A 22937-nucleotide genomic window follows, 5' to 3' on the forward strand; every position below is an offset into this window, starting at 1 on the left:
TTTGCTGTTTGGTCTCCTCTGCCCACTGATATACATCAGCAAGCTATTTTGGGAAGCTGTTCTATGGGATACAAGTGCTTTGGATCCAAATCTCGCAATGTGTGAAGGGCAGAGCGTGCTGTAGTTCCTATTTCTCCTCTGATCTGGTGCACTTGGATACTGAATGGCTCTCTCCTGTATGGCCATTGTTGGGATGCTTTGCTTTTAGTTCTGTGAAAAGTAAACAGAGGAAAAGGGATTATTTGTGTGAAAGCGCCACTTGGTAAATACTTCATGTCAGTTATGGGACAATGACAGAGCCTTTGGGTTCTTTGGGGTGGGCCCAGCCTCAGTCTGAGCCTGCCCAAACGGGTTTAGCAAAGACAGTCACGGTTCAGGAACGGAGAGAAAAACAATGGGACTCCAGATTAAAGTCACAGCCAGGAAAGTGTTTGGGGAAACAAGGTTGATGCAGTCACCCCCAAAATCGCCTGAAGCAGCCAGGTCCTGCTTGGACCACTGTTGCAGGACCACAGAGCTATTGGTGGGAGGGACATCTCCATAGAGTTCCTTTTCAGCCTTTGCCTTCTCAAAGGTCCAGCCTCTGACCTTCAAGTAGGCAACAGCTTAGGTGTAAGAGACCTAGTTCACCCTTTGAGACGTGCCAGTATGTGGGATATATAGCCATAGGATGTCTAACTGGTTTTATTTTTCCTAAAAGAGGAGCTGCTCTTGCTGGAACTGCTGGGTAGAGTCTCCTGCCCCACACAGGACTTTAGACTGAGACCTGATAAAACCAGTGGCAAAACCTGTGAGCTCTCCTGGGGTTTAGATTTCAGGTCTGAGAGAGGTAACTTGGAGACAAAAGAGGTGAGAGAAATAGAGCTGGTCTGCCATGTTCTTCAGCCACAGTCTAGATGCTCAGAAGTGACCACATCTTCTGTTCTCCTTCCGAATACCACATGAGTTTAGTTCTGTGGGGGTCACCGAATTGTCCACTGACAGCTTTGGTTCTTCCATGATTTGGTTTATCTTTCCATGACTACAGTCCCGGCTGCTGTTCAAGCAAAAACCCGGGAAGATGGACTCTGTTTTGCTCTCCAAGGGAGGCAGAATTTGGGAATCCTTGGACAACTGAAGTCTGTGGTAAAAGTGCTCAGACACTTTACTAGCCAGGAGATGGTGTGAGATGTGGGGTTTCTCCAAAGTATGCAAACAGTTTAACTTGGAAGAGCTTGATCAAAAGTCTCCCAGGAAACATCTATTTGGACAGAAATTCTTGTCACTATGACCCAAACCCGAGAGGTGGTGTTAAATACCCAGTGGGAGAGGCGTCCTTTGGAGTTCGACCAAGAGAACCTGGAGACATGCGTTCTGTCTCTTTTCCGTCCAAGGAGCCAAGCCCTTTGCTTCCACCACCTCCCCTCATTAAAAGTATTTCCACTTGCCTCTGAAATACTTGCAGATTAACAGCTTTTTAAAATATTATCTTCCTTCCAACACTTGCCTGGCTTCTTGTATTTTTGCTTCATCTCTGTACCAGAGGCTGGGTCATCTGCAAGGGTTTGTGGAGTCCGCTGCTGATCTTTGTAAGCTGAGGGAAGAGCTGTTCTGTTCTTCATGAAATTGTTACCTCCCAAAAGAGAATCGGTTGGGGTTTTTTTTGGCAAGTTAAAGAGGGAAGTGGGATTTAAAAAGAAAGAAAAATCAGGATAAATATTTTCCAGTCGGTCTCACAGTCTAGGAAGCGTGTTCAGACACTGCTGCATCACTGCTTGGCTGTAGGAACCTCGGCTGGGTGGACTTGCCCGTTCTCTTGGGTGATGGAGGGATGCTGAGCCTCGGGGGGGATGCCGGGGGTGTACGGTGTGTGCAGCGCACCAGGGAACGGGTTTGGGAAGAAGGGGCCGGACGGGGTGCAAGAGCAGAACCCATTCCCAGGGGGTCGCCTGGCTCTGCCCAGGAGGAGCCCGGGCCAGGTTTGGGTGTGAATGCAGTGCTTTTGGTGCTCAGAATGTTTTAATTTCTAGTAAATGTATCAGCGTGAGGAAGAAGTGTCATTCTGATAAACTTGTTGATTGTGAACATACTGTGATTTCGGTAGAAACAAGATAAGGAAGGAGCTATGCAGGCAAAGCCTTGGATCCGAGGGTTGTAGGTGAGCTGCTGCACCTTTTTGATTATTATTTCTGAGTATTGCCAGTGACCTTTTAAGACTGTTGAGAATGGGTTTGTGGGAGAGTTCTCAGATAACATTTATTTCACTCTTCCTTCTTATCTGGGTCTCAGGGCAGTGTGAGTTTAATTGTAGATTGATGACAAAATAATTCTTCAGTAGAATCAATTTACCTGTATCTTCCTTGGGTGTCTCTGCATTGCTTTGGGGGAGGGAAAGGGTAAACACTGATTTATTTAGTGTGCATTTAGCTTTCACAGTTGCTCTCTTGTTACAATTTGTATAAAGACACTTCTTCAGAATTATTTCTTTCTCTCTTCACCTGGATAAAGAACTTTAGTCTTCCAATTTTGAATTCAAGCTTTAATTCATTTTATAGGTTGGCTGGGTTTGGGGTTTTTTTGTGCCTTGAATGTGAGAGCATATTTTAGATCCTTGCTTTTCTGGAAGTTGTTTTGTAATTATTCACTAAAGTTATTCCAACTCTGTGCCGTTTTAATATCTTTAGAGTCTAGATTAATTAAGTTCCATTTCCTATATCATTCCATATAAACTTATTTAGGGATTTGTGTTTTCACATTTATAACTCAAAACTGAGGCAGTTCAACATTTGGTTTCTTCAGCGATTCCCAAAATACAAAACTGTTTCTTCCTGTCTGAGATGGGAATTGAGTATTTATTGCTCATTGGAGCAGCTTTTCTATTTTCATGCTTTTAGAAGCACTTTCTCAGTTTAGAAAGTTCTTCTACTGACTCATGTTCCTCCACCCCAAATCTCATTTGCTCTTAAGTAGTTTATCTTTGGTGGGTTTTTTATTAGGGAATTTTTACGCAGTCGAGCTTATTCTGTAGTTTGTTTGTTCATTCAAGTGCTGTGCAAATGTCAGTTTATGTGGCTCCTGCTATGATCCCCTATGTTTTGTTGCAAGATGTATTCTTAGCGTTAAAACTCATTCACCTTTAATTGTCAGAGCAGATTCAAGATAGCTCCTTATACGTCATCCCTACGTTGCATTAAAATGGCTGTAGTTTTTTCATAGAGTTACAACTATGAAAATAGCAGATTGCAGTCAAGTATCAGTCTGTCTTTTTATAAACTGTAGTGTGGTTTTGTGGTAGTAAATGTTGTGTTACGTGGTATATTGAAAATTACAGGGGGATGGGGATGCAGAGAGGAGCATTTCGCAGAATCGCTTTGAGTATGTATTTGAATAGACTACAACTATTCAGCTGAATGTGTATGAGCACAACACAAAATAATTAGCCATAATATTTGAAGCTAATAAAATTATGCTTATCTGGTGTTAATCACACTTAATGAATGGTGCCTCTGAGCAGGTAGTTGTGCTCATTTCAGCGCTGGCCGTTGATTTTCATTTCTTTAATTCCCAGACCATTATGTCTGAATCCAAAAGTTAATGTTCAGTGAGATGAATGAGGACATTTATATTTGTCAGAGCTATTTTCTGACTCATGAAATGACGGCAAGTGAATGGCAGAGCCTCAAATTCCAGGTTGCTTTTTGTTGGTTTTGTGGTCGGTATCCGTGGGACTGTTGGGATGTGGTGCTTGATTCTGCTTGTGCAGGGGAAGCTGACAGCTGCTGCTTGCAAGAATATTATCTGCCATTACCTTGATCATGAGAAATTATCGCGTGGGAATTATCTAAGGAGAGGATAATTGTATCCTAGAGACATCTTGTCTCCTGTATTTTCTTTGCAGGGAGAGGGGGGTTTGAAGAGATGCAGCTTTCTGAGGGGCAGCCAAAGCGCGAGAGCAGGGGGATGAGGAGAAAGGGCTCCCGGTGAAGTGAATATTTGGGGCTTTGGTGGGAGAAGTTTTTCCTTTGATAACAAGCCAGACGGGGTCAAAAGGAAGTAGCTGGAGTAGGAAAAAAGCAGCCTTTTCCTTCCAGAGCCATGTCTGGAACAGTTGGATTTGGAGTCTTTGGTAAATCTTCGCATTTTGACTGTAGAGTCTCTGGAAAGAGAAGATTCATCTGCGGGACCCAGTGAGGCAGATCCCCGATGCTCATGGTCCAAGGGGGGTCTGCGACGTGTGGGCACCTGCCCACTGCCCCGGGGGGCAGCTGGTCCTGGCATCTCCCTTCTGGGGTAAGTGAGCCCAGGCTTAGGAAGGAGGAAGGAAACTATTGGAGTTTTCTCAAAATTCTGTGTTTTTCTTAAAACGCAGCTGTCAGAGCGTGCAGAAAGGGGAACTGTACCCAGCTGTCCTGGAAGCCTTGGTCCCTGCTAAGCTTGTTTGACTCTGGAAACGGGAACCTTAACTCTTGTAGACGTGCACATTTAGAGTCTGTAGCGAGAGGGTAAGTTCTACCGTGGTGAAACTTTCTCCAGGCGAAGCTCCCTGGTTTGCATTTCCACAAATGCTGCCCGTAATGGAACTTGGCATGAGATGAAAATTGCCTGCATGCTTACACAAGGAGCACTTCCTAGGCACATTGACCCTTTTTTCCTTAAAATAACAAACCCAAAGGAAAATATTTGGGGTTTAGGTCTTTGTTGTTTTGTTTTGTTTTGTTTTCCCAAATAATAAATGGTGTAGATCTGTGATGCTAACAGTATGTGATTTAGGACTTGAAGCAAAGGCATTTTAGAACTAAACAAACAGGCACAACATTATCTCAGCGTTCTTATTTGTACCATTGCTCTGCTATAAAGTAACTCCATCACTTGCTTTAACTGATTAATTTGTATTATCATTTAACCTTATGCTTTCTGTGGTGATACTTTCTCTGTTAGTTACTCAAGAGACTCTTTAGACTCTTCTGAAATAAATACTTCATAATCCTGTAAAACATCACTTGTTTAAAGGAAGCTGTTTATGTAAACAACAGGCTAATGCATGAAACTCTTGACATGTTAGCATTGAAACCAACTGTCCCCTGCGTGGTTTTGTTCTTACTAGGAGGAAATCTGAAGCTAGACATCTGGTCTTCCGTGGGCGATGGAGCTCTTTGCAAGTCAGGGGACCGCTTGTTCAAGTGGAGTTAGAAAATATTTTGTACAGAGAAGGTGAAAAAAATTACTGAAATAGCTAGTTTCTCGAAGAAGCTTATGTTTTAGAGAGCAGGCATCTTCTGTCTTTATTCCTTATGGGGAAAATGCTGGTTATTTTTGCAGTGTGCATTTGGTATAGGAGCATCCTTCTCCTTATCTGAAAACTGATGCAGAGACCAGCCAGATTATTGATAGTGGGGTGCGAGAACAGGTTGTGGGCAAACACACTTTTGCAGCTCACATGCATGTATTTTTGTCAGCTATCACCACACATCACTATTGATGCTGTCTATAGGTTTGAGATCTAGGAGGTCGGAGTTGTCTGTTGGTTTAATAGTTTCTTGTCTTTGTATGAGGTTTGTGTTCTGGTTCTTGAGAAGCTCTCTGATCCTCCTCGTCCTCCCTCTCCCCTCATCACAGACAAATCCTTCTTAGAAAGAAGTTAAATGCAGGAAAGTACACTGCCAAGTCTGACAGCAAGTTGTAAACAGACCTGCTTATTCATTTTATGCCTGGCTATAGGAACAGAGCGTTTTCCTGCATCCCAAACTGTGAGCAGTCCTGAGTAAAATCTTCTGAGGTTATTCCATACATCTGTGGTGATGATATGGTCAGACCTCTACCTGCATCTCACTCGTCCTCATCTGAGTTGCTCTATATTTTCTTCTACTTATGCGTATGAGTTTGCAATGCATTTTCATAGAAAAAAAAAATAAAAGCCCTTTTAATGTAGTCACTTTTTAGATCAATTTTCCTCTAACAGTTGTGTAGTGACACAGATGCTTTGGCAAGCAGTTTTGATAAATTACGACTGAAAAAACTGCCAAACTTCTTGCGGTGTGTCTCCATTTACCTTATCTATAATGTTCCTGTTAGCTCTGGCTGCCCTTGTACGTGAGAAGAGGCTTTGTCAGCGACACCGCTCCAGGTAGAGCCACTGAATGAGCTGCCTGTGCGAGGAAGAAGGTGAATAAATAGATGTGAATACCTCCCAGTTGCCTACAGTCATCTCCACTCAAGCAATGCTTTTTTTACATGACCGATCAAGTATATTGTCTGTGTCTTATATAAATGGCCTGCTTTAGTAACCGGTTCCTCTGCGAGCTTTATTAAGCAATGAAGATTACTGTGTTTGATATATGAAGATGCTGGGGTTGCTGAGTGCGTGGTGCGTAGCAAGGACAGGCTGCTGGCTGCAGTGTGGTTGGCCATAGGTTTCCTGTCAGCCCTCCTGTAGCTTGATAAAATATCTTATTGAGTATGGTTCAAGCCACTGATGTCTTGAAATGACAGCCCATTCCTTCATTGAGGTAGTACTAAATGATAGCAAGACTGAGAGAAAATAAGCTGAAGTTTTGAAAAGGAATGGGAGAGGAAGGGATAATAATTCTGAGTCTGCTGTGATGGAGCTGAATCGTCTCGACGTTGGTTTTTGTGGTTTGTGACGGTGACTTCCACCATAACTTGCATGTGTCACTGTCACATGAAGATTCGACTCTTATTTACCATGTCCCAGTGTTGGAGAAGACCTGTGTTAGCAAAGGCCTTTTAATCCAGAAGAAAGCATGGGCCAGCTAGGAGAGTGTTGGATACTCTGGCAGGGTGGCCTTTGTGAGGTTGGGCATTAAGAGGTTTATATATCTTTTACCATTAAAACATAATTCAAGGGAAATGGCTGAGCTACTCTCTGTGGTACTTCAGAAGTGTCAGTGGGATAGCAGTGTGTCTAATTAATAACAAGGAAAGAGCAAAGCAACATATGTCAGTAAAAGTTGGTGCAAAATTCTCCTTTTCTTCATCCTGCAGAGACAAATCCTGTACATGTCCAAAATCACTCTGGTGCTCTCCTACCCGCTCTTTGTTGGTTTTAGCCGGTTTATCTGCAGCAGCAGCAGGGAGCTCAGTGCTGGTTGCCACAAAACCTGCCCGAGATGCTCCTTATAATGACGTGTCGATAGTTCCTGCTTAGATATGCTCTAATACCTGCAGAACGGGGAAACTTCTATTCAGGAAATATGTTTTTTCTTCACTGTGGAGTTTCTTCTGAGCTCTCTGTGGATGCCGTGTGTCCGTAAACAGAAGTGAAGGCCCTTAAATATAATTGTAAGATGCCAGAGGGTTTGTCTGGGGGAAATCATGTGCGTAGAGCAGGAGTTTTGAGTTACTTTAGCAAAAGACATGAATGGCTCAAATGTACTAATTGGGAAATTTGTGTTTGTGCAGCAACCAAAACAATTTATTATGTGCATATGTAGCATCTTGAATTTGGTGGCTGCTGGTTCTGCAGCAGCCGCGCTGCACTGTGCAGCATATGTGCCCAGACTTCTGACACCTTCCTTCTGTTACTGTGGAAACTGTAATTTCTGACTCCAGACTTGTATGCCCTTGAAATAGGTTTGGTTTCTTTTTTCTTTTATTTTCCTGCTGAAGCAAAAGGGGACAAAGTCTGCAGATGAGAAGGAAATGCTCCTGTGCACTATGAACCCAGCTGATGCACGGGCTGTATTTGATTTACACGGTTGTGCTTGATGGGGAATCACATGTTCAAATGGATGTATTTATACATGGGTGAATAATAGAAGCCTTTATTTTAACGGCACAACTCCAGGTAGGTGCGCAATATAAGAATTTGGAGATACGAACCTAAGGAGACCTATGTTGACAAATGGAAACTGTAGAATGCAAGAGGAAGAAAAACATCCTCGCTGAGTCATATGTTTCTGAATCGTCAAGTATGGGGAAGGGGGAATAAGCCTCATCAGGCTCCCTCCCTGTCCCCAACAGGCCCAGGCCAAATTGAAAACACATCTAGCAATCTCTGCTCTGAATAACTTCTGCGTGGCTATATAATTTCAAAGAGAAAGCTTTCAGGGGTGATGATAGGTTTTTGTCTACATCTGTATTGTCTCATTTGTCTTTGGATACCCAACAGCCTTCACTTTGTTTATTCAGAGATGAGCAAACATGAAGCTGAATGTACTTTCCAATGATCAGTGTAAATCAACATGAAAAATGGAGATCGTTATACAATATATACACACATATATATTTAGCAAGGTTTACTAGAGTGATTGCTCCTAAACCTGGAGCTTGACTCCTATTATGTGCGGAGAATTCACAAAGAGACAGTCATAGCCCAGGGACAGTGAAGTGTGGTCACTGATGGGTAAAATAAAATTAAAGCCTGTTTGCATTTTAATGGATTTTAATCACATGAGAGTTTGGGAAAGAAAAAATAGACTTTTTATTATTATTATTTTTTTCCCCATCATCATGTCTGATTGCTTGAGGGCTAGCAAAACTGGTCCCAGGTACCAAGATATCATTGTCGGTTCTCATCCTGTTGTTAAAAGAGGCTTTTACAAAGACAGGGGGATGCGTATGATCATGATCATCATTAGTCACTGAGAGCAGAACAAATAGTACCGGCCTGTAGATGTGGCAGGGGAAGCAGAGCTTGAAGTTTTTGGCAAAGTGAGTAGTAAGGAGGAAATGAACAAGATGCCACGCATGGTTTTTATCACCAGAGATTTACAAAAATAAGTTTGCCATCGTCAGGGCTGGGGTTTGGGTACCATCCAGCTCCAGCCATGAGAACCAGCACCGTCTGCCTGCAACCAACTCAAAGTCTTGAATAAAAGGGAGTTGTTCCTTAATCTTCCACTCTTTGGTGCTGCCTCTCATCTGTTTGCCATTTCTGCTGTCTGTGACAAGGTTTTCATATGTATTTTAATTCAGCCTCATTCATGCTTCATCTGCTGCTGCCTGGTTCGTCTGAAACTCTGTTCCCTGTGTGATAATATTGGGTGGAATTTATCCCTCAGCCCCCAGGAATCATTTTTGGTTATGAACACCATTGCAAAGACAGCTAAGCAGACTATTTTGTGTAATACTGTCACTTAAAAAAACATGGAGAGTGTGAACCAGAGCGTATTTTAAAGTCCAAGGTGTTTTCTAACAGTCAGAAAATAGAGAAGCTCAAGTTTTTCGCCCTGTATTTTCTTTTGTTATATCACCAAGTGGATGTTTGTGTCTGTTTATACTCTGATTTCGTGTGTGTTTTGAAATCTCATTGTACTCGGTGGTGGAAAGTTGGCTGCTTAAGTAAAGGCATGTTAAGGACAGCTATCTACGGTAGCTGGAAGGAAATGCTTCTCAAATGCATTGTCCAAGTTGGTTCTAGTTAATAGTCTCTTGGGTACATGAACTTTCCTCACCTTCTCCACCCATCTTCTGGCAGCAAACAGAATTCTTAGTATTTCAGTTTAAAAATAAGTTAATTAATAAAAATCCATACTGCCCCCGTAAATTGTTTCCCAATAGGAATGAAATGAATTTCAGTAATAACTCATAAAATCGCTTGTGTAGATTGATTATTAGTACTGGGCGGGGGGGAGGGTGAAGCTCACAACACAGTAGCATAAAGCAAATCTCTTCAAACTGGATGAAAATTATTATATTTAAGTAGAGATTTCCTCCCGGTCTGCTTGGATTTACTGTTACAAAACGCAGTTGCGCAGCAGGACTGCTAATTAGATGTTATCAGGCCTGTTTCTGCAAGGTTGTGACCTATAAAGTTCTGTTTAGCATTGCTGTAGGAAAGACATTTTCTCTCTGATGGTTATTTATCCTTATTGGATTCATTCGTTCTCCTTCCAGGATTTTGGAGACGAGCACCTATGGCTCTGCCCTTCTGATAAAGGGATTTGGATTTGCTGTGGGGGCGTCATGATGTCAGTTTGTCAAACATGTGGAAGGGAAAACATTTGGGAGCAAGGGCGTGTTGGCACTTAGGAGATTTGTGGCATTACTACTAAGCATCAGATAAATCAGATATAAGTGAGTAACGAAAGGTATGGTCCTCACAAGCTTTATATTTTGCAGGTTTGGGGGAATTTAGCAGGAATAAGGAGGAAAAACTAAGCAGGCGTGGGCTCTAGGGTTGGATGTGTTTGGGGTGAGGATGTTGTCTTTGTTCTTCATAGCCAAGCCTGCTGAGGAGAGAATAAAACACGCCAAGAAGAGGGAAAACCCAGTTGAAGAATACCTGAAATGCTGCACCCTAGCTCCAGATCCTTTTAATTAGCTAGCCCATCATCAAAGGATACATTAATCATGCTGCTTTGGGTTTGCCAAAAGCGTAATAAACCTGCCTCACCTGTTTTGGCGGTATCGTGGGAGCCTTGATCTCAGCATGGCCGAGATGGCCAAACCGAGCTGGCCCACAGGAATCTGTTTCCCCTGACACGGTGTTAGCTCAGCGCTTCCAATTTCTTTGCCCTGACACTGTTATTTCCCATCTTACCTCTCTCTTTCACAGTTAGTTTCCTTCAACATTATTGAGTAGGCAAGAAGATGGAAGTCACCCGCTATATTCTGAAATTTTGGAACAAAATGAAACTTTGATTTGCAACTATTGACATCGTGTGGCAATAAGGAGAGCGAGAAGTGAGTCAGGAGGCTCCTGAGCCTTGATCTGAGCCAGCAGCTCTGTGTCCTGCCTGGACCACATTGCTGGTGACCTCCTTGTGCTTAACCAAAGTGGATTCTTCTCCTGAAGCCATGTTTCCCTCCCTAAAAACAGGTACAGTAGCTGGGTTAAATCACAAAGGGAAGCTAAACTTGTTTAACCTTTAAAGGTTAAAGGGTAGAGCTGATAAAAGAAGGTATTACAGGTCATTACCTTACTGTACTGGATTAAATGTGGGATTCAGACTATTTGCAGTAAGACTTTACTTTGCATAAATCTAAATATGGCTCAGAATCCCCATTGCATTTACGTAAGATCCCTTCTCCCTCCTCTAAAGTTTTGTGTCTGAACCATCTTCAAAGGATGAAAGGAGTCCAGCCCTTTCTATATTAGCGTTGCGTTACTGAAATGCATGAAGACTTTCAGACGTCAGGGAGAAAAATGGAACGAGGAGCGTTCTGGTGCTTTTGTATGGGGTTTTGTTTTTAAGTAGGTCAAATCAACAAATTGGTGTATAATAGCTGGTTCCAGGTTCTTCTGAAAACATTTAGAAGATGCCAGAAGGAAGCAGAGTGGGTCTTTTTTAAATGGCATGGGGAGTACTGGAGGGCTTCTTTTGCATTATCGTTGAATTCCTCGAGGTGGTCCCTTACTAAGTCATTTGTTTTAAGTGGTTAAAATACAAAAGCTAAGTTTAGGCTATATGCCTGAATGACCTGGATAATATAAAAAAAAGGCAGCACATAGTTGTAGTAGATTTTAGGGTTCTGTGAACTCTCCCTTCGACGAGGGAAATAAACACATCTGAGACATCAGCAGTGGTCAGAACCCTTATATTTTATTTATTATTTTCCCCAAAGTCTGTTGAGGAAACAAAAACAAACAAAAAAGCCCCAAACAAGTAAAGCAAACAAAAAGAAAGGCACCTAATCGCTTGTGTGTATGCTCTGGCTTCGATAAACATTTGGGTTGAAAAGAGCAAGAAGAGTACAGCAGCAACAGGCTGTGCGGTAGTGGCAGGGTGACCGAGCATTTAAAACTCCTACGTATGGAAAAGCACCACACTGAGAGCTTTGTGATTTTATTTCTTAATTATTTTTTGCTTTCTTTTTCCTTTATTCTTCTCGTCATGAAAAGCACCGCACATTGGGAGGGTTGTTTTCCGAGAGCGTGGGGGCTGTGTTTGTTTAGAGGTAGGTTTAAGGGGCGGGGAACTCAGCAATCCTGCCGTTGCTCTGAGAAAATTAAGGCTGAGATTGTTCAGACAAACTGCACGTGAAAGCCTGAAACACGGTGTGTTTGTTTTTTAGTTGTTCGACTTGAACTTGTGGTCACTATCTCATCGCCTTGTCTGTGCCTGTGGCTTGTTCTCTCCCCACAGAAACGCTTCTCTGCCTTTGCTCTTCTCATCCCTCCCTCACTTTACCGGGCAGGAGAACGCAAAAGGGTCTTGCTCTCTTGAAATGGGTCCATGACAGATGAATGTCAGCTGGTTGACACCTTGTGTGCAGAAGTGGGGGGTAAAGCTGTCTGGGGGAGTAGAACCCTTGGTATGGTGCTTCTGGTACGCATATGTTGAACTTCGACCACAAGGACAGTGGTATATTTCTGTGCATGCGAAAAATGAGCAGAGTTTGCTCTTAAAATGTTGGTTGGGGTTGGTTTGTTTGTTTGCCTGGGGTTTTTTGTTTGTTTGTTTGTTTTTTCACAGCTGCCCTGGGCCAAGATCCTTTTTGAGCTCTGGATGCTGCTTTTCCTCTAGTCTTCTTCATGCGCTGCTGGAAAGAATAAAGAGTTAAGAGGGAAGAGCCCAATCGGATGCTCAGTGCTGAAGAGGCTGTAAGATGGAGATTAGGGGTTGGTGAGAGCAAGAATGACAGAGAGAAGGGTATAGAGCTGGGTAAGAAAAGGACCATGCATAAATTAAGAGGACAAACTGCAGACTTTTTTTCTCCCACGAATAATTAACTTTTCTGCTATTCTCAATTTTCTGCTTCCTAAATTTCTCACGAAAGCCTCTCCTTGCTTTGGGGAGAAGCGTCACTTGAGAATCTTCTCAGAACTTGGCAGCTATGTAATAGGGGCATGTAATCTTTTATAATCCCCTCTACAGGTTTGTAATGACCATTTCTGCTTTGAGATTCCAAAGTGTTTTGTAGGCCAAGTGGGAATTTAAACTGTGGGTGAAAAATGTACTTAATATTCAGGAGCAAAGATGAGTGGTCCTGGGCAGGGAACGAGAACTGAATAAGAAGGAAGGAAAACCTGCTTAGTATTGTAGGAAGGGTCACAGCGATGGCTTTGAGCAAGCGCGGGTGCTTTGAAATCCGAGGTATCCTGGGAACTAAATTGGTTTTTACACAGATAGCAACGTCTGTTGTGGTGATGTCATGGGATTTCCAGCGCTGCACAATGAGCTGCTTGTTCGCAGGGGCGCGCGGGAGGCCGGGCCGAGCGTGAAGCGCACCTGCGTGTTTTGCAAGGTCCCCACCTTGGCCGGGTTGTGTTTTCTGGTTCCACTTGTCGAGCTACCAAGTGTGCAGGTGATTGCGTGATTTGAGGTCGCTGGCACCCATCCATTCGAGGAGGTGCTGCTGTCTCCTGACAGACGCATCTTTCATGCTGTCTCTTCTCACGGACCTGGCTGGGTACAGACCATGAGAACGGGGCTGGAGAGAGAGGTGCAGCCGAGGGAAGCGAGGATCAATTACCCGCTGCAAGTTTAGCAGTCGGCTGCGCGGCACGTAAGAAGCTTAGAGGAGCTCAGCAGTGTTCGAGCTAATTGGCAGTTTTAAACTGCTATTAAGAGCTCCCACACCTTTTGCTTAAAGACGCTGCATGGTGACAGCGAGTGCAACTGGTGCAACTTTCTTCTGTCTAATCAGAATTACCCTGCCAGCCCAATTTTAGCTTTATGCCTAATTTTTCCTTCTGTTGCTAGCTCCTTAGCTCTCTTTTCTTAGGTTTTTGCAAGAAAACTCAAGACTGTTGGTGCACTCAGCATCTGCTCGCTAAACTGCTTGTAAGATTTTAAGAGTTGAGGTTTCTTTTTTGGAACAAGTCCATCATTTTCCCTTTTGAAAAGAGAGCTCAGTGTAACTGCTCGCATGGTTGTGGGCTAACTGAATTCGTGCTCTCGAGCTTCCACGGAGCGTTTGGGTACCGGGGAACACGGAGCCCTTTTAGCAAGTACTGGGGGCTGAGAGCAGTAGGTGCATTAGCACAGGTCTTGGGGAAAGGCTTCATTTTCAGATTGCCTGCGTTATGGGGAAATAAGAGGGGAAATCTTGGCTGATCTCTTCTCTAGGCTCAGCCTTGGTGTGAAAACTGCTGAGCTTTTGATAGGCAAAGTGGCGACGTTGCAAGTATAGTGCAGATGTACTGACTGGGGACCAAGTTGAATTGGCAGAGCTGTGTGGGAGCCCAGCTGCGGAGCGAGCCTGCTGTGCCTTGCTCGCTGCCGACCGTCTCCTGTACCAACAAGTCAAATCTCTCCCACGGAAGGAATGGAAGGGTGGGAATGATGTCGGCAGCAGAGAGGAGAGGCAGCAAGAGCTCGTCCTTCTGGGAGATGCCAGGTTCGTTGAACAGTAGCGTTTTGTATTTTGTCCCCTTGGCTGGCTATTAGGTATTCACTCATAAAAATTCCAACATAAAAAATTGTTCCTTACATATATATATATATATACACATATATATATACTTAAACGCAGAAAATCTGTAAATTTTAAGAATCTGGCTGGTAGCTGTGGTAGCGGACAAAATGTTGAAGCCCATTCTTCCAGCTTGAAAGGTTAGTCTGGATTTCGCTGTGTTGAGGCGAGTCTGCTGTATGTGAGAAATTCAGAGCAGAAAGGTGACTCCCTCCCACCCCATCACAGATCTCATGTGGAAAAATGCCGTGCCCTTATCTGTTTGCAGAAGACATGCACAGACCTTATTCAGAGAAGGGAAGAACCTCAAAACCTTATCCTCAAGCACTGAGCAGCAGAAGCACCTCCAGGCTTCTGATCTCTAAATTTTGGGAGATTCCTTCACCCAGGGTTAGCATACTGGTGGTAGGGAAATGGAAGCATGCACAATAAACATAAAAATCGCCATGGTGTTGTTTCTGTGAGGGTAAAGGGCATGAGAACTGCACTTGACCGAACAATTTTTTACGTGAATCTGTCTGTGGCTTATGAGGTTCTCCACTGGGATAACGGAAAACTGGTTTTCAGACTGTGCCTGGTCACTACCACTCAATAAAAGAGTAGCGGAAAGTTAATAGGTTAGATTGGCAAGATTGGCCTATACTAGAAAAATTAAAGATCTCGTGAAGGATTCATGTTGCAGTGCCGAATGCATTGGAATCTGAGAAAGCCATGGTGCTGGTCATGGCTTCTGCCAGCTTCTAAAATACCGTTTTCATCTACATAAACCTTTTATGGCTTTATTCTTCGCTGAATGGATTTTCCAGGTGGCGTTTTGGCCGTAACCAGTTGGTGTGAGAGCTTTTGAGATCCCTGAAATCCGATGGTTTGGCTGAGCTTGCTTTACCTTCTACCCACGATATTAGGTTTCCACACAAGAATTTGGTTATCGCTGCATGCAGCTGCTGGAGGAGAGCAACTGGATCCGCCTGAATTGAGTCCTTGCACGTGTAACGATGTTTGTTGAGTGCGGCTATTAAATATAACAGAAAGAATTCACACTAGATGCTTACCTCTGTAATAACATCCTACATAATAGCGTGCCTCTCATCCCAAGGGATCTGCTCATGCTTTCTGCACTCAAAATAACACCTACTTCACCAGAGAGATCTGTTGCTGACCACAAAAATGTAGATACCTCTTAACTGAAATGGAACCACACCACACAGGGATTGAGGAGGACACGTGAGCTACAAAAAGCTTCCTAGAAAACCGACAGTCATTGCCCACGTTGTGACTCACAGAATCGACTGGGTTGGAAAAGACCTCAGAGATCATCAAGTCCAACCCTTGGTCCAACTCCAGTCCATTTACTAGATCATGGCACTAAGTGCCATGTCCAATCTCAGTTTAAAAACCTCCAGGGACGGCGAGTCCACCACCTCCCTGGGCAGCCATTCCAATGCCTGACCACTCTCTCTGCAAAGAATTTCTTTCTAATATCCAGCCTAAATTTCCCCTGGCAGAGTTGAAGCCCATGCCCCCTTGTCCTATTGCTGACTGCCCGGGGGAAGAGACCAATCCCCACCTGGCTATAACTTCCCTTCAGGTAGTTCTAGAGAGTGATGAGGTCACTCGAAATAAAATGGCAGGGTTAATGGCTTTATTTCTATAATGTGTACTGGTCATATCTCTAAGTGTGGTGTGATTCAGAGAAGAATTCATCAACCCTACGAGCATCACTTTTTCTCTGAGTCTCAGAGTCACCACATACGGTACGTGCTGAATTTTCCTTATCGTATAATAAAATTAGTCGTGAGTGTTGCATGTTCTGCATCGGGACAGTGGTGTTTGTCCGTGCAAACTTGGACGATGAGCGTCCCCTCCTTCTCCCAAGTGAATTTGTACATCGTGGTAGGTTTTCTTTGAGCCGTTGTTTCTGATAGCGCGGCTTGGATCAGAAACCATTGTGTGGGGCTGGGAGTTGGTTTGAGAAATAAGAAATGCAAACAAAAGCTATATATATCAGCATGAGAGAAAGTGGAAGTTGTCTTGATTGTGCTTTTCCTAGCAGACCCTCAGTAAGTGACCTCCGTCGTCATCTGCTCTGTGTAAACGTGGGGAGATTGTCCCTTTGCTCTGACCCCTGTGTCTGCTTTCAGGGCAGAGACGCTTCAATTCTCCTCTGTTTTAAATCCAGATCCTGCAGATCTTCATCTGAACATCACACAGCTGTCTGAATTGGTTGCATATACACACAGCTGTATGTCACATAACTGTGCTATTGCTGTTTATTTTCACTTGCGTTTGTGGCTTCTTATACAAGATGCAGGTTTAGGGGAATGAGGCATGTTGAGACGCAGTGCATTTCCTTTTCTGCCATATCTTTCCCTTGAATCATGAGCTTCATCAGCCTTTAGAGATGCTGTAAGTTTAGTGAAGGGTTTTTAATTGCTATTTGTCTTTGTAGCTTCATGTCAATAGTGATGCTTGAAGTTTCAGCTTCTGTTCAACTGCTCAATAAAGGTTCAAACTGATGGTTATTGGTACTGGACTGCAGGCTTATGCACAGATAGGTAGGTTGGGAGACTGACAAGCTCTCAAATGACAGCACTTACCTACAGCTCCCTGAGTCCCATCTCTATGGTAAGTGCATAAAACACCATGAAAACATTGATGTTGGGCAAGTAGACCTGTTGTCAAAAGGTGTTAGGGTTCCTACTAATCTCTCTTCAGGGGGAAAAAAAAATCCTCCCTGCATACAAACTTGGCCACTGCATTAGTTACTCAGCTGCTTGGCAGCTCCTTATTGGAAATACTAGGAACAGAATACGGACCCTAATAAAGTTGACGAAAGTTTGGCAAGTACTTCAGTCAGCCCTTGCTTTCACCATAGGAAGAGTGTGGTTCAAAAAAGGAGCTTTGACACATGCCAGGGGTGCTCTTGTCATCACTGGGATGGAGGTTTAATTTTGTGCTTTTATTGATTGTAGGTAGAGAGTGCTTTTTGGCAAAGAGACTGAAGGCATGAATTTACCTTTAATGTAGTTTTGTTGGCCTGATTTCTGCTAATTCTGTATTTCTCACTAATCCAGAAAAGGAGAGGACTTGCCCTGCTGGCTGTATAAGAGCTGTTGGGGACTAAATGACACTGGACCGCTTTTCATCTCTTGGAAATTAGTTTCTGGTTCTGCCTGTGTTTTGGAAAGTATTCTCCACTTGTGGATGCATTTGGAATTTGGAAAAAAGAATTGTTGCATGCTTGCAATGGAAGATTCAGAACTGTTCCCATCTGATAGCACTAGTACTGCTCTCTAAATACAACTGTGCCACCAGTTTTCATAAAATGTCTTGCCCTTTCTATGGCGCCGGCTGCTTCTCTCCTTGTACCCTCACCTTGCACCAATCAACATTTGGTGGTTGTTGTTACGTGGTTATGGCATAACCGTGCCTTTTTCTTCTTTCTCCCTCCCCCTTTTTTTAAAAATAAGCTCTGTAGTTAAGAATAATAAGGTACAAGATGTCATTTGGCTGAGAGAAAGGGAGCTTTGTGGATATTTATAACATGCCTAATGGCATTTCAGAGCCCCGAGGAAAAACAACGCAATTTCCAATCTTCAGCTATGTCAGATGCAGCAGGCAAACAGCAAAGGATGCTGTACCAGGAAGGGGATTTTTTTTCCAAGCTGTTACTTAACCGATATTAGCATTTGAAGGCACATAAGGCACGACCTTTAATCCTCTGTGTAGACTAACTGATCTACTTGCTTGAATGCCTCATTGTAATGATGCAGAATGGAAAGGATTGCATCAGACCAGAGGAAGAAATCTTGTCACCAGAACTTGCATATTTAGGTGTGCGGCTGCATGAGCCCATCCCACACGTACCATCTGCAGACTTGGAGCTTTCGGCTCTCTCCTGCAACTCCAGCCTCAAATTGTGTTCATCAGTGAGTTACCCTCCAAAGCACAAGCCTTCCTGTATAAGCTGATAGATATACAGGTGTTTCAAAAAGATGGACACAAATTCAAAGTATCTAGTTGGGTCTATCTTTTTGAAACACCCTGTAGCATTCCCGAAGCAAGAAAGGATAGCCCTGACTTTTTATCTTTCCCCAAAATGTCAGTTGTCCCAGTTACACATGGACTTTTTGCCATTCATTTCCATAGCGATTCAGACAGTGGTGGTGAATTAGTTCTATGGGGCATTAGTGGAAGAGGTCGGTGGGTTTTATTACATTCACTTGAAAAGCTGGAGCTGAGAATGTGAAATGAAAACTGAAGATACGGAGTACCGGAAAGCACAACGGGGTCTGTGAAGCGACTGAGTGTATATGTGATACTGTGTAAAGTCCCAAAGAGTCTTCAGTCTAAACTGGTGGCATGCTTTAGAGTAAGTTTTGAAGTTACAGCTGTTGTGAGAGGCTCCAAAGAGGTCGGTCACGCAGGAAGGCCAACTGAGGAGTAATGCAAATAGATGGGACCAATGCACCGAAGCTATGCTGCAGTTTTGGTAGCGGTGAGTTTTCTTGCAACGTGTCTTCAGCATCCGTCTAGTTTGCAAGATGGGTTTGCGGTGTCAGCCTCAGGGAGAGGCCTGAAGTTATGGGATCTGATACGTCGGAAAACCAGTTTGCCACTGCTCTTTGTTGTTGAAGAGAGCGCTTGGTCAGTCTGCAGTGTGGCGGGGCTGTGTCCCAACGTGCGTTCAAAAGGATCCCAGTACAAGCACGAAACTTGAATGCCGTGGTGTTCTCTAGTGGTGACTGACAGCTCCAGACACCGAGATGGCGTGTTCCTCTGCCAGCAGCCTGTGAAAGCTGTTCTGACGTAGCCAACCGATTTGGCAGCAGAGCCCGGCTGGCCCGCAGCGCCCGATGACTCAGTCAAGTCCCGGAGTTGTTATTGCAGTGGAAGAAGCCGTTCTGTTCTTTAATTCCTTTGTGCAGCCCGTACATCAGTGGGATGGTATCCTGCCAAGGCCTGGAGTTAGGTAGAAATTATAATGCGAAAGTCTTTTGGGGCTGGGCGAGTCGTGACTGTAGATTCTGCATTGGAGCTAATGGCCCAGAAGGGTTTTCTTTTGCCACGAGAAAGTCTACCGGCAGTTAAGAATATAGTTTACTTGCTGCCTGCTCAGCTCAGCAGCTGGAGACGCTCTCTCATTTTCAGCCCACCCACATGAGCAGGACAGGACACATCTTCATCCTTTTTTCCCCCTTGATGATTTATCATGTGCTTTCTTTACCCAAAAGACCAGATCTCCAGAGCTCTGGTCTCCACAATTCTGTTGCACACTCACAGCAGCAGCCCGTGCCTTCATCCTTCTTGCTCGTCTTCCCTCTGTCAGCCCGGTGCTCGTAGGTTTGTCTTGCTTAGGCACAGGTGGGGCTCATTTGCTTCTGTTTGGGAAACCAAGGTCTAAACAGGAGCAACAGTGGTTTTATTTTGCACCTGGGTGGGTTTTGGATTAGACACCATGAGAAATGTCACTTGAAGTTGTGCCAAAAATCTGTCTGGAGGGTTCATGTCTATAAGATGGACAAACACGTAGCTTGGGAGAGAGTCTGTTGTGCTGCAGGAGTTTGCACACATGCACTATTGCTTCATTATGCTTTTGGGCAATTCTGAGATAGACAGTGTTGCTTGTCACGACTGGAAACCGAGCTTTGTTAGGAGAGGTAGCAGTGTGCAGCCTCATCCTAAATCTCAGCTTCTTCCCCAAATTCCCTCCTCTGAAATGAAGGGAGCCAAGGTGCATTTCTTCACTATTCAGAGCAGCAGGGGCCATGCAGTCCTCTTCTTTTTCTCGCTTAAAGGTACCAGATTGCCTGTTTCAAGCAATCTTCTGAATGATCACAGGAATCTTAATGCAACGTGAGGTTGAACTAGGTTCTGAAAACAGTCTTTCAAGTTAATTCCCCGGCATTAGAAGTTTCCTTTCAATGTGGAGGCAAAGTTGCTATTATATGCAGGAAAAGAGCATGAAGATGTTGCAGTTTTTTTAATGATTAGGTGGGATTGGGCATACACGGGGTCTGCAAGAGAGTGAAGTCAGCTGGAGGGGTTTGTATCTGAAGTTTTAAGGCTGTTCCTTGCAGCCGGGAAGGCGCTGGGTGTTTGAGGATCCGCTGGCCTCTAGTGGTGAAGCTGGGGAGAAGCTACAAGAAGCATCTGCGCTCAGCTCTGGGCTACTTTGTGTTCTGAAAGCAAGCTCAAGTTACAAACCACTTTGGTTCCGAACACTCATTTTGCCTAATGTGCACCTAAAATAGTTGAAGAAGGTTCTAGATTCCTATGCAGCAAGTCCGTGACAATATCGTGATGTTTGCAGTGTCTGTTTTAGATAGAAATCTAAAAGGGAGGCTTCTGTCTTAGAAATCCAGGGACTTCAGGCATCTACAGCATAAACATTGGGAATGGCTGATTTTTGGATCAATGCAAGTAAAGTTGCATAAACTAGAGTGCAAGATAAAAATTAATGTTACAAAGCACCCAGAGCTTAATCTCAAAACTTTAGAAAAAGATGACTTGAAACTGTTTTCTAAATTTATATAAATGGCATTACTCATGGCTCTTTTTTTTTCTTTCCTATTATTCATATAGCATTTCTGCCTTCTGTAAAGAGATTTTTGTGAGTTGACTGCACATTTGAATTCCTAGGGCGGCCTTCCCTGTAACCACTCATCTCGTAGCACTACCAGTGTTACCCAGCTGCTGAAGTCTGTCTGTCTGTCTGTCTGTCTCCTGGGCTAGTTGATGTGGTGCCCTGTCCCAGTCTTGGACAAAACTAATTAATAGTGAGAGGCACAATGTGATATGTAGCTCAAACCTGAGAGATATTAAGGGAAATTGATTTAAAAACAAATTTTAAAAGATCAGCACTGGGAGCCAGACAAGTTGGATTTTGTTTTGTGGGGTCTTTGTGTTTGGTCTGGGGTTGTTTTTGTTTGAGTTTTTGTCTCTAGTGGCTGTGGTTAAGTTGAAATACGGGAAGACCCCTATCTGTCCCAGTTTAATCAAATAGCTTCCCTACCAAAAGATGTTAGCAAGCTCTTCTCAATTAAATGCACATTCCTTTGAATTTTCCCCTCCCTTCTTCAAGCCTGCCTTCCTTGATCTCCATCTTCCTTCCTGTGCCTCTCTATCCTTAGTCTCAAATAATCTAGATTTAGGGCAGATTTAGGGCGCTCCCCATTTAACCATGTTTTTGAGAAGGGAGTGGAGGGAAGATGAAGTTTTCATGAGAGCTCTTGGTATTTTCTTTTGATTATATTTCAGTCTTCGACAAAGACATTTACATTCATCTCAGGTATTGCCATTTTTGTAAGTCATCCTATAGATAAATAAGTATTCATCGTGTACCTTACGTAGCGTTTCACACAGGTGCCTCCCAGGATTAGCATTTTGTCTTTTAATATGCTGAAACAGACACTGCGAAGTACAGCTTGCGGTTTTGCCTCACATCGAGCTGCAGGGCCACGAAAGCTAAGGCGGTGGTTAATGACACACGCTAACCAGCCTGCCGTTGTGTTTTTCGGTTTGCAGATGTGAAAGGGCCACCGACGCACCGCCTGTCCTGCGGCCAGTCCCCCTACACGGAAACCACGACATGGGAGAGGAAATACTGCATCCTGACGGACAGCCAGCTGGTGCTGCTCAACAGGGAGAAAGAGGTGAGAGAAATCACGTCGGCCACGCAGGATTCACCTTCTGGCCTTCTTTGGTAAAAGGAGAAGGCGGCTTTTTTCGTCTCCCCTTTATTTTGTTCACGAGTCTAGTGAAACAGGGGGAAATGGGAGCTATTCTGCGTATGGATGGCATGACGTGCACAGTTATAATCCAGCTGGCCCAGAAGCTGGTTGCGTGGATGAGGTGACAGCAAACTGTGTGCATCCAAAACTTGCTCCTGGAGCTTTACAGCCTGCATTTTAAGTCTGCCACTATATCTTCCTGCGTTATTGCTGCTTTTAATGGTAGTTAAAACCACCACAGCTGTGTAAACCTACCTCCTCACATCATTGCAGACATAAAGGTGGGGAAGAGGTAGGGAAAAGGGGTTTGTGTGTGTATTGGAGTGCTGGGCACAGCAGGTGTGTGCAGCCTTCACATTGGTACAGTCGTCCTTGGTGCAGTAACAAGGTAAATGGTTTGAGGCAGAAGTACGTCCTCTCTCTTGCTAAACGCAGCAAGGAAGATTGGGAGCCCCTTGGCGTGGATACTCAAAGCTATTGCAACCGTCTTTGCTTCAATTACAAAATTACTCTGTGTGGGTATATATAGCATGTAGTAGTTGGCATTTTGCCTTGCCATGAAGATAATGTCAATATGGATAAAGAATAGGCCTGTTTTAATTGATTGAAACACTGAACAAACAAATGCTGATAAGTCCCTTCTCCCAGACTATGCCATGATATGTTTTTTTCTTGTGATATTCAATGTCCACAGACTATCACGAATCCATAAGTTTTAGAAGCATTCGATAATGCCCCCGGGCTTGTTTGTTTAATTATTCTGCTGCAGGTTTACCCTGTTTAAAAATAAATATATCAGGAGGAGCTATAAAATAGGAATGCTTTCAAATTACTGAAATAGATTTTATTGCCTATAAATGTCCATGAATTCCAGTCTAATGCCATGGTTTCCTACATTTGGAGATG

General features: G+C 43.8%; 1 protein-coding gene across 6 annotated transcripts in view; it reads left to right on the top strand.

Moving 5' to 3' along the window:
- Positions 1-22937, top strand: part of RASAL2 (RAS protein activator like 2) — a 179952-nt gene that overhangs the window by 60024 nt on the left and 96991 nt on the right. For all 6 annotated transcript variants that reach the window (XM_082053681.1, XM_082053682.1, XM_082053684.1 and 3 more), the window contains exon 2: positions 21826-21953. In XM_082053681.1, coding sequence (XP_081909807.1) covers positions 21826-21953 — 128 coding nt within the window. The remainder of the gene's footprint in view (positions 1-21825; positions 21954-22937) is intronic.

Source organism: Streptopelia decaocto (assembly GCF_964273445.1).
Source record: "Streptopelia decaocto genome assembly, chromosome: 5".
In the NCBI taxonomy this organism is placed as follows: Eukaryota; Metazoa; Chordata; class Aves; order Columbiformes; family Columbidae; genus Streptopelia; species Streptopelia decaocto.